The sequence below is a fragment of the Bombina bombina genome, chromosome 2 (genome assembly GCF_027579735.1).
Source record: "Bombina bombina isolate aBomBom1 chromosome 2, aBomBom1.pri, whole genome shotgun sequence".
NCBI lineage: Eukaryota > Metazoa > Chordata > Amphibia > Anura > Bombinatoridae > Bombina > Bombina bombina.
The window spans coordinates 1,241,797,955-1,241,810,726 of record NC_069500.1 but is presented as its reverse complement, the minus strand read 5'-3'; the positions used below and the strand labels follow the sequence as shown (position 1 = coordinate 1,241,810,726).

The following is a 12,772-nucleotide window of genomic DNA, read 5'->3' as shown; positions in this document are numbered from 1 at the left end:
TGCCTCTGAGACAAGACCTTCTAATACAAGGTCCTTTCAATCATCCGAATCTACTTTCTCTGAGACTGACTGCATGGATATTGAACGCTTGATCCTATCAAAGCGTGGCTTCTCCGAGTCAGTAATTGATACCTTAATACAGGCACGAAAGCCTGTCACCAGCAAAATGTACCACAAGATTTGGCGTAAATATCTTCATTGGTGTGAATCCAAGAATTACTCATGGAGTAGGGTTAGGATTCCTAGGATATTGTCCTTCCTCCAAGAGGTTTTGGACAAAGGACTATCAGCTAGTTCTTTAAAGGGACAGATTTCTGCTCTGTCTATTCTTTTACACAAGCTTCTGGCAGAAGTTCCAGACGTTCAGGCATTTTGTCAGGCTTCAGTTAGAATTAAGCCTGTGTTTAAACCTGTTGCTCCCCCATGGAGATTAAACTTGGTTCTTAAAGTTCTTCAAGGGGTTCCGTTTGAACCCCTTCATTCTATTGATATCAAACTTCTATCATGGAAAGTTCTTTTTCTGATGGCTATTTCCTCGGCTCGAAGAGTCTCGGAGTAATTTGCCTTACATTGTGATTCTCCTTATCTGATCTTTCATTCAGATAAAGTAGTTCTGCGTACAAAACCTGGGTTTTTACCTAAGGTGGTTTCAATCAAGAGATTGTTGTTCCATCATTATGCCCTAATCCTTCTTCAAAGAAGGAACGTCTTTTGCATAATCTAGACGTAGTCCGTGCATTGAAGTTTTACTTGCAGGCTACTAAAGATTTTCGCCAAACATCTCACCTGTTTGTTATTTACTCTGGACAGAGGAGAGGTCAAAAGGCCTCGGCAACCTCTCTTTCTTTTTGGCTTCGGAGTATAATCCGTTTAGCATATGAGACTGCTGGACAGCAGCCCCCTGAAAGAATTACAGCTCATTCTACTAGAGCTGTGGCTTCCACCTGGGCCTTTAAAAATGAGGCCTCTGTTGAACAGATTTGCAAGGCTGCGACTTGGTCTTCGCTTCATACCTTTTCAAAATTTTACAAATTTGATACTTTTGCTTCTTCGGAGGCTGTTTTTGGGAGAAAGGTTCTACAGGCAGTGGTTCCTTCCGTTTAAGTTCCTGCCTTGTCCCTCCCATCATCCGTGTACTTAAGCTTTGGTATTGGTATCCCACAAGTAATGGATGATCCGTGGACTGGATACACTTAACAAGAGAAAACATAATTTATGCTTACCTGATAAATTTATTTCTCTTGTAGTGTATCCAGTCCACGGCCCGCCCTGTCCTTTTAAGGCAGGTCTAAATTTTAATTAAACTTCAGTCACCACTGCACCCTATGGTTTCTCCTTTCTCGGCTTGTTTCGGTCGAATGACTGGATATGGCAGTTAGGGGAGGAGCTATATAGCAGCTCTGCTGTGGGTGATCCTCTTGCAACTTCCTGTTGGGAAGGAGAATATCCCACAAGTAATGGATGATCCGTGGACTGGATACACTACAAGAGAAATAAATTTATCAGGTAAGCATAAATTATGTTATCTTTCTTTAAAACAATGAAAATTCTGGTGTAGATTGTCCCTTTAATTATCTATGGCTGCATCTAGCACCACCTGTTTGGAGGGCTTTCCCTAGCTGTCCCATTTGGGTTACTTATTGTATGATATATTTAATTAATAATGAAAACCAGGACTGTTGGGGGTACTTGAGGACTGTGGTTGGGAAACACTGATCTAAGACATCTCTTCAGTATGGAGAGGTCCCTAACAAAATGTTAGAAACACAAATTTTATTTTGAAAAATGTCAATCTCGCTATGCAGGCTTCTGATGTAAAAAACAGACATTACAATATAACAAAAAGCAATGTCTACAGCACCAAATTCTTATGAAGAAATACTTTTTTTTTTTTTACTAATTAGCATGATTAAGGGTGAATAACCCGAAACATTGCTTGTTGTCTTTAGTGTAGCATCTCACATCAGGGCACACTAAAGCAAGTATTTATTCATACGAATTTGGTGCTATGAACATTACGTTTTGTGATTTAAAGGGTTTTTTGCAGTTACTCCTATATCACTTGCACCAGGTAAAGTGCTGTATGCCTGTTTCACTCACATTAAAATATAAGGTGTAAAAAAAATGTGCTCATATTCTCTCCATGCCAGTGAGCTTTAGAATATCAGGCCCTCTGTCAAATACCTACTAACAACAAACACCTTTGTTCTGTAGCCCTCTGTTTAAAGGGATAGAAAGGTCGAAAATTAAATGTGAATGGATGCATTTCCAGTTTAAATAGAAGCGTTTTCGCAATAACTTCCATTAGCAAAAATGCTTCTAGTAAAAGTTTTTACTGTTGCTGCGGTATACGCATATATCCTATTCATCAGTAGCCAAACACTACACCTTTATCAGTGGCTTGTATGGCAAAAAGTACATCTTTAGAAGCAATACACACCACCACCAGTTCTCTGAGCAGGAAAGGTGAATACTGGTGCATGGACCCTCACAGGATATGTGAGTATGCCATTGAAAAACAGTAATAACATTAACAAGAAGCATTTTTGCTAATGGAGGTATATTGCAAAAAATGTTTACAATTAAAATGTACCCAAACACATTTTAATTTTGACCTTTCTATCCCTTTAACCACATTGTACCAGAACCCTCCCCCAGTCTCTTACAGCCCTTCTGTGAGCCACAAGCCTACAGGCCACAGTCCAGACCCCATAGCAGTGGCACTGTAGCTCTTAGAACGAGTCAGAGATTACACTTTTCCGTATTTATCAATTAAAAAAGCAAAACGATTTTTTTTTAAATTTTGCTAAATGCATAATTTCCAAGACGCTTAAATGATAATATTAGCACCAAATCATTACTATTAGAATTTAATAAGCATTTATTCGAAATTTGTGCCGCTGCGAACAAAACCATCAGCCACTTGTTGAAGGATAAACAGGTGAATTTTTATCCTTTAATCATTCTCCCATCAATCCCTGTTGCAGACGTCCGAGTGTCAGCGATATATCTGTCTGTGAGGCCTAGCTCTGTGGCTCGCTGTTTATGTTTGCTTTATTTTATGTCATACGGTAGGAATGATATTTTGCGTGTGATGTGACTGTTAATTGTTGCTCCCTTTGTGTGCTGCAGCAGTGCCTGGCGCTGGGCTCTCTCTGTAGCTGCTGAACATATAATAATGAGGCATGTGATTACTGCCTCTGCTCCAGGAGGAGGTGGCTTCAGGATTTGCATGGGCTGAAGGCAAAAGCTGCAATCGGCTGATTATTTTTAGCTGGTGTGTGGCAAGGATCAGGTTGCTCAGAGAGGGGACTCGGTGCTTCTTTCTGGCTGGGGATAGCAGGAGGGTTGGAGGATCCTTGTACCCCTGAGCCAGAATCTTCATTCTACAAAAGGTCGCCTGTTTGTTGTTGGCAAGTAGTCACAGAACTACCACTGGACTCTGGAAATGGCTAGCCCTGCTCTAGATCTACAAGACATTGCACAGCCACAGGAGTCACCCCCTGATTCGGCGTGCAAGGAGGCTCAGAAGTGGATCGAGGTAAGAAGAATATTAATGAGTTTCTAGAAGTGTTTTGGGGGAAATGGTCCTCTATCTTTATATTTTTATAAATGTCCTGTTTTCTCTCCTTGTTATGCGTAATAAGGAAGGGAACCTGCATATAAAGCCCCTGAGTCCTGTTTAAGGGGGCTGAATGTTCCCTTCTATCATCATCATCATCTTCATCATTATTATTTAAGAAGTAGGAACACCCTCATCTGTATTTGTAGTGATGATGCTCCGAGTAATCGGCATTTGTTTTGAATGTAGACGCTAATGCCTGTAAATGTGAATGTGATGCTTATCAGGAAACAGTTACAGCGATGCATACGTGCTGTTACATTTGTTAGAATAAATATTTTCTCACGTTTATCTATACCTGGGTAATAAACAGAATTGTGTTGGAGTTGTGTTTCTGGCTGCTCTGATATTTTTGTATTTTTTTTACCTTGTTCATGATCCATGCAAAATACACATATTGAAAAACATCTGCAGCACATTAATATGATCATGGTACCAGCATGGGATAGTCAGTGAAATCCAAAACCTAATTATTTTACTGTTCAAGTGTACACAGTTAGTTATGGAAATTCTGCTATATCTTATTTTCCATGCAAATAACCATGTACTGGGGCTCCCTGCATACCTGCTGCTGGTAGCAGCACAGAGCTCTATTTATCCTCATCAGAGAGGAGGACATAGACTTTTTATTTTTCCAGGCATGGATTTTTGGGATGTGAGCTATTCTTGTTTGTGCATATCTTACACTAATGTGAAATTCATTTGACACATTTGGAGAAATCTGGATAAAGTGATGCAGCCTCTCTTTGGCATATATATGGCTAATTATTTAGTAATCCATTGATGTACAAGATTAATCAGATTGACCCCCTAGTTTTGTAGATTGATGTAATAAATTGGTGCAAAGAAAAGTTAGTTTTGTTATTAACTCCTTGACTGTTATGCACTGCAGTGCAATATATTATCTCTCTGGTCATGGAAGGGTTAAATATTTTCTCTTGGGGCAACAGGACCCTTTTTTTTTCTTCTAGACTGAACCACAGAGGCATTATTGTGTGATTGATTACAACGTCTGTTGTTAAAGAAGAATCCCAAAAGCCTGCAGAACTTTCCATGACATTGCTGCTGTGTAGCAGCCCTAGCCCACTGATGGGACTGAATTGTGTCTTTTGTGTGAACGCGAACTGAATGCAGATACCAGACTTGGGTTTTCAGGAGATTGGACATGGTGCAGCACACAGGGGAGGGAATATCCTAGTTTACAGCAGGCGATAAAATGCACTTTCTATGCCTCAAATAGTTTATTCACATGCATGTGACTGTGGGATAATTGCATGGAGCAATATGTCAACAGCTCTTGATTGTTGATATAATTAATAATTTTTTTGGATGGTTCAGGTGTGAGTTTTATTAATGGTTTTTTTTTTTCTTGCATATCTGGTTATTTAATTTTTTTCTTTTCTTCAAATTTTGATCTGGCAGTGATCCTCCATATGTGTAATTATTTTGATGACAGTTGGTCTTTTGATCTTTATTTAAAGTCTTAATGTTTTTCATATGTACATTTTAACGTATTTTGACTTGCATATACAAAGTGTGCAAGGATATATATATTAACTCCTTGACTGTTATGCACTGCAGTGCAATATATTATCTCTCTGGTCATGGAAGGGTTAATATATATATATATATATATATATATATATATACACATACACACACACACACACACACACACACACACACACACACACACACACACACACACACACACACACATTATATTTATATATATATATATATATATATATATATATATATGTATATGTGTGTGTGTTTTGTATACCAGGTAACTACAACAAATACTGCGTGAGCTGATCAGTATTATATGCTCAGAGTGATGCCAGGCTCCTTAATTTAAAATAGGTTCATACAAGTAATTTAGGTTCATTTTAATACCGTCAATAACTGGCCTCAATATAGCAGATCAAACTAGAAGAATAGGCTTTTTAACCTAGGTTATAACATGACACTGCCTATATGGAAACTACAGCTTTACACTTATTTCTTCAATATTACCTATATCATTTTAAAATTCTCGTCATTCGTGTACTTTAATTTTGCATTAGTAATAGGAATCACTAGCACAGGGTTCTAGATTTTACAGGTATCCAACCACATTTTTACTGTAGCGAGACTGGAATGTCACAGGCGTTCTCCAGTCTAACAAGGCATTGCTGATTGTGCCATCTAGTTATAAGTGTGTGTTGCGGTTGGCAGTCAGGTAGTGGAGTTTGATTATTGTGGTTTCTTGGGCTAGGGGATACCTATCTGATACCAGTAAGCACAACAGTGTGATGCAGTGTTCAGTTGCATCCAAAGGTGTAATTTGAGTTTGTCCCCCTCACCTGGCAGAAGTGGTTGTCCATGGAGACCTTGTGGCCACGGTCAATATTTCCTAGAACTTTGTTTTTCTCTTTAAATTGACATAATACAAAATGTCCATAGCTTCATGGAACCACTACATAACCTATTGTCTCCATGTTTCTAACAATAAATCAAGTAGAGGTCTTTAAATTGCCATTATAGTGTTAAAATGACATGTTCTAATATGTTAGAGAATGTATACTTAACACTAGTGACAATGTAATTCTGTGTTTAACCCATGCAGCGCTAGTTGCACAGCTGAGTCGTGCTGAGTGCTCTGTGGGTCCCATTTTGCAGGGATTAAACAGATAGCATCACTAGTGTTAAAAGTACATGCTCTAAAGGATTATAATGGCCCTTTATATTATCAAAATGCTGATGAACAGTGTTGTAGCTGGAAAAATTAATTATACAGATAGCACTATTTTTAAAGGGACACTGAACCCACATTTTTTTCTTTTGTGATTCAGATAGGGCATGCAATTTAAAGCAACATTCTAATTTACTCATATTATCACATTTTCTTCATTCTCTTGGTATCTTTATTTGAAAAGCAAGAATGTAAGTTTAGATGCCGGCCCATTTTTGGTGAGCAACCTAAGGGTCTGAACCAAAAATAGCTTAGATGCCTTCTTTTTCAAATAAAGATAGCAAGACAACGAAGAAAATTTGATAATAGGAGTAAATTAGAAAGTTGCTTAAAATTGCATGCTCTATCTGAATCGCAAAATAAAAAAATATGAGTTCAGTGTCCCTTTAAGTTGGAAAAGTGCATCTAGTAATTAAGATCTGTATGTAGTTTTTTTGTGGGGGAAGTAAGATTTGTTTTTCAAAAATACGCTAAGTGCCGACAAAATTGATTTGTGCGTATGAGAGATATATTTATTCTCAGAATTAAAGTAAATATCTATAGCTCCATGCTTCTACAGAGCTACTGTGTTTATTGTAAGCTGACGTTGATCTGTACAGGTGACATAATTAGTGTTTAAACTGTTATCTGCTTCTGTTTATTTATCCTAATGTGCTTCTTAGCAGCTTTTTCAGCTCCAGAAGGACCAGTAAATACAGTAGATGTGCATAATCAACAAATGCATGATGAAAAGATAATGCAATAGCACTTAGTCTGAACTTCAAATGAGCAGCAGATTTTTTTTTTTTTATGACAAATTTCAGTTATGTTTATTTCCACTCCTGTGTCATGTGACAGCCATCAGCCAATGACAAATGCATATATGTGTATTCTAGGCATTCTTGCACATGCTCAGTAGAAGCTGGTGACTCAAAGTGTAAATATAAAAAGAATGTGCACATTTTGTTAAAGGAAGTCAATTGGAAAGTTGTTTAAAATTGCCTGCTCTATTTGAAAGTTTAATTTTGACTTAAAGGGACACTATACCCAAAAATTTTCTTTCGTGATTCAGATTGAGCATGGAATTTTAAGCAACTTTCTAATTTACTCCTATTATCAAATTTTCTTTATTCTCTTGGTATCTTTATTTGAAATGCAAGAATGTAAGTTTAGATGCCGGCCCATTTTTGGTGAACAACTTGGGTTGTCCTTGCTGATTGGTGGATAAATTCATCCACCAATAAAAAAGTGCTGTCCAGAGTACTGAAACCAAAAAAAAAAGCTTAGATGCCTTCTTTTTCAAATAATGATAGCAAGAGATAGAAGAAAAATTGATAATAGGAGTAAATTAGAAAGTTGCTTAAAATTGCATGCTCTTTCTGAATTACAAAAGAAAAAATTTGGGTACAGTGTCCCATTAAGTGTCCCTTTTAAGCATTTCCTTTCTTTGGCTGATAAGTAATTCAGTCCCTCTTACTGACTCATCTGTGCTGAGTTAGAAAAAAAACCCTTTAAATCTGATCTGTTAGTGCTTGACTAGATATGTAACAATGTCTTGTGGACAGTAAACTCAGTGTGCACGTGTAGCTCTGCAGCAGGTGCTCGAGTGTAATGCTGCTGTGTCATGTCTGTGTATGGTGCTATACAGTGCCCTTGCTGGGCTGTACATACCCCCTTTTTCTATTGTGATTTGTTCATAATTCCCTAATGGTAAGAAGACAAGGGGAACGTGCCGAGTAATAACTAGGGATGTGTTTCCGGCAGTTTTGTTAGCTGCTGAATTTAGTCGAAGGTACTGCATGTTCCATTCAGCGCAACAGAATAAGATGTGGGCAACAGAATAAGATGTGGGCAAATCCAGATCTTAGAGTGTTCCACTTTCACAAGAAAAAAATCTGGCCACAAATAGAGCAGAATGACTCGAGCGGCTACTGCCTTCCCCATTCAGCATTTATCAAAACTGCACATCCCTAGTATTAACTTACCTCACCCCAATACCTGTTTTATATCCTAGAAGTTAAATAGCTGATTATCACCTCAAATTCATGCCCTAAACATTCTCCACAGGAAATTTGTCAGCTGGTTGGTAGTGTGGTGAGAGCATTAAAGGGACACTAAACTCAAAATTTTTCTTTCATGATTCAAGTAGAGAATACAATTTTAAACAACATCACAATTTACTTTTATTATCTCATTTGCTTCATTCTTTAGATATCCTTTATTGAAGAAATAGCAATGCGCATGGGGAGCCAATCACACAAGGCATCTATGTGCAGCAACCAATCAGCAGCTACTGAGCCTATCTAGATATGCTTTTCAGCAAAGTATATCTAGAGAATTACGCAAATTAGATAATAGAAGTAAATTAGAAAGTTGTTTAAAATTGCATGCTCTTTCTAAATCCATGAAAGAAAAAATTTGGGTTTCATGTCCCTTTAATACTTGCCAATATTATGACATTTTTGGTTATTTATAAATGTTACTCAAGCTTTCTAAAGTACAATGTATTGCATAATTTAACATAAATAGTTTTAATGATAATTTGTACATCAAACACTGAATTCACTTAATATTAGACTCCTGGATGAAAGTCAAAACTAAATGTTTGTGGTTCAGATAGAGGGTGCATGCAGTCCTTCCCCCTTTTTTTTTTTTTTTTTTTAGGGACACTGAACCCAATTTTTTTTCGTGATTCAGATAGAGCATGCAATTTTAAACAACTTTCTAATTTACTCCTATTATCAATTTTTCTTCGTTCTCTTGCTTTCTTTATTTGAAAAATAAGGCATCTAAACTATTTTTTTGGTTCAGACCCATGGAATGCACTTGTTTATTGGTAGGTGAATTTACCCACCAATCAGCAAGAACAACACAGTGTGTTCTCCAAAAATAGACCGGCATCTAAACTTACATTCTTGCATTTCAAATAAAGATACCAAGAGAATGAAAAGAATTTGATAATAGGAGTAAATTAGAAAGTTGCTTAAAATTGCACGCTCTATCTGAATCACAATAGAAAAAATTTGGGTTCAGTGTCCCTTTAACTTTAATCAAAATTTTACCAATTTTCTCTTGGTATCCCGTATTGAAGCTTAGCTCCTCCTCTCGTATACTGAGTTAGACTCCGGAGCTTGAACATGTATTCGCCACTATATGGCAGCAAGTTATACATGGAGCATGAACATATCTTACACACTATATGTATAATATTTCTACTTGTTGCTACAAGCATACCTCAGTATGCTTATTTGGGTTGAAGGGTGGTTGGGTGTCTGCATACTGAGATTCTCACTACTGTGAGCGCTTTTTATTTCCTCTCTTTTTACAACATACAAAGTATGGGCTAATTTTAAAATTAAGATCTACTCCGTATAGGTTTCTATGATGTACGTTTTAATTTTGAACTTCACTGAACACTGCTGCATCACTAAGATTGCGGCCGTGGTGATGTTATGCGGGAATGGCAGCCTGTACTATGTGAGGAGAGGAATATCTGGCGCCTGTACTTCACAAAGGTGTCCCGAAGGACATTCAAACATTAGCGGGTGTAAGGAAAACATCTGGGAGTCTTTTTTAGCACTTGAGGTTAAGCTCTGGCCTTCATATGCTAAAGTTGCACAAATGCTTAAGCCTTTGTGATCAGAGAGCTGCAGATCCTGTGTAGTATTTAAAAACAAAACGGAAAAAAAAACCATGCCAGTTTAAGGTGTAACTAGGGGGGAATCAACATTAAAGGGATAGTCTACTCTACACATTTTATTGTTTAAAAAGATAGATAATCCCTTAATTACCCATTCCCCAGTTTTGCATAACCAATTCAGTATAATATACTTTTTACCTCTTTGATTACCTTGTATCTAAGCATCTTCTGACAGCCCCCTGATCACATGACATTTTATTTATTATCTATTGACTTGCATTTAGTACTGTTTTGTGCTAACTCTTGAATAACTATTTGGGCGTGAACACAATGTTATCTATATGGCCCACATGATCTAGCAGTCTCCTATTGTGAAAAGCTAATACAAAGGCATGTGATTAAAAGGCTGCCTGTAGTGGCTTAGAAACAGGCAGAAATTTAGAGGTTTAAATGTTATAAAATATATTAATATAACAATGTCGGTTGTGCAATTTTAGTGTAGACTGTTCCTTTTTAAACTATCGTGATTCAGATGGTACAATAGGGCAAAATTCAGGGAAATAGCCAGTGTAGTGGAAAAATAGTGTTCTAATTTGTTAGCATTAGTGATCCAGCAAACTCTGTGTTTTTTAAATGCCACAAAGAGCTTAAACCGAAAGAAAAGTACTGCTTGGGAGCTGCAGAGAACCGCTGGTCTAGAGCGGAAACTGGATCAGTGACTGTTTCCCCTGACTAATTACAGCATGTCTTTTTTTTTTTTTTTTCTAAAATGGACCTTTAATTTTAGTTTTACCTCTTTCTTGATATCCTTTTGTTAAATCTGATCTCCTTTCCATGAGTGCATATTGAGGTAGGTTCAGGAGTGTGCACGTGTCTTGTGCACTATATGTATAATATTATTTGCAAACATTGTTACAAATTCTGCTGCCATATAGTGCTGAAGAATGATCTAATAGAAATGAGCTCAGTTTTAACAAAACATAAAGAAAGAAAAAGATACAGCTGATAATAGAAATAAATAAACTGGATTTACAACATTGTAATCTGTGCCTGAACACACGTTTTTAAATTTTGACTTCAGTGCCCCTTTTAAACAGCTGTTTGCAAACTAGTGATTGGTAAATGGTTAGTTTTTTGAGAATGAACTAATGCAGCCATTATTTTTAGCAAATGCTGAATATTTGCGGAACATTCAGCGTTTGGTTTTGCAAACATATGTTACCTTTTCTCTTGATCAATATAACATTCAAATTTTTCTGTGTCTTCTGGAATCCATATTCAAATGTAATGTTTGAAGGTTACATTTGAAATCAAACATTTGTTCTGCTATTCAAATGTTTCTGCAGAATCAATGTCAATGAAAAACTAATTCTGCCATTGGAATATCAAATCAAGTCACCCATCTGTGTTGCAAATTATTATGGCATTAACCTTGCCACGCTAGTTGATGGAGGGTGATTGGTAAGAAAAGAGGGAAAGGTGCCAAGGAGATGGGGTTGTGGTTGACCTGTGAAACTTAAAGGGACACTGAACCCAAATTTTTTCGTTCATGATTCCGATAGAGCATGCACATTTAGGCAACTTTCTAATTTACTCCTATTATCAATTTTGTCTGTTCTCTTGCTTTCTTTATTTGAAAAAAGAGGGCATCTAAGCTATTTTTTGGTCCAGGACCATGGAAAGCACTTGTTTATTGGTGGGTGAATTTATCCACAATCAGCAAGAACAACAGTGTGTTCACCAAAAGTAGGCCGGCATCTAAACTTACATTCTTGCATTTGAAATAAAGATACCAAGAGAATGAAGAAAATTTGATAATAGGAGTAAATTAGAAAGTTGCTTAAAATGTCATGCTCTATCTGAATCACGAAAGAAAAAAAATTGGGTTCAGTGTCCCTTTTAATAAAACGGTGGAAAGGTCTTATAGACTAGTTAAAGAACCAGTAAATACAGTAGATTTGCATAATCAAAATGCACGATAAAAGACAATGCAATAGCACTTAGCCTGAACTTTAAATGAGTAGTAGATTTATTTTTTTCTGACACATTTCAAAGTTATGTTTATTTCCACCCCCTCCATATCAGGTGATAGCAGCCATCAGCCAATCACAAATGCATTTATGTATATTCTGTGATTTCTTGCACATGCTCAATAGAAGCTGTTTACTCAAAAAGTGTAAATATTAAAAGACTGTGCACATTTTGTTAAAGGGACAGTCAAGTCCAAAAAATACTTAAATGTTTCAAATAGGGCATGTAATTTTAAACAACTTTCCAATTTACTTTTATCACCAATTTTTGATTTTTTCTTTTGTTATTCTTAGTTGAAAGCTAGACCTAGGAAGGCACGTATGACAATTTCTAAGCCCTTGAAGGCCGCCTCTAATCACATGCTTTTGTATTTGCTTTTCACAGCAGGGGAGAGCTAGTTCAGGTAAACCCTATAGATAACATTGTGAGCATGCCCGTGGATTGTGGCAGACACTGCACTTATTGGCTAAAATGAAAGTCAAAAGATAATAAATAAAATGTCATGTGACCAGGGGGCTGCCATAAGATGCTTAGATACAAGATAATCACAGAGGTAAAAAGTATATTATTATAACTGTGTTGGTTATGCAAAACTGGGGAATGGGTAATAAAGGGATTATCTAACAACAAAAATTCTGGTGTTGACGGTCCCTTTAACGGAAGTAAATTGGAAAGTTGTTTAAAATTGTATTTTCTCTCAAATCGTGAAATTTAACTTTGACTTTTTTAAAGAGACACTAAGTCACTATTTACCAATAAAGCT

The 12,772-nt window shown here is 36.8% G+C and overlaps 1 protein-coding gene across 7 annotated transcripts in view; it reads left to right on the top strand.

Annotated features, from left to right (window-relative positions):
* The first annotated feature begins 3,272 nt into the window (after nt 1–3,272).
* Nucleotides 3,273–12,772, top strand: part of LIMCH1 (LIM and calponin homology domains 1) — a 655,781-nt gene continuing 646,281 nt past the window's right edge. For 4 of the 7 annotated variants that reach the window (XM_053704012.1, XM_053704013.1, XM_053704015.1 and 1 more), the window contains exon 1: nt 3,274–3,541. In XM_053704012.1, coding sequence (XP_053559987.1) covers nt 3,449–3,541 — 93 coding nt within the window. In that variant the 5' untranslated portion in view covers nt 3,274–3,448. Of the gene's footprint in view, nt 3,542–12,772 lie in introns of all 7 variants that reach the window. The other 3 variants (XM_053704017.1, XM_053704016.1, XM_053704014.1) reach the window with 2 other exon arrangements.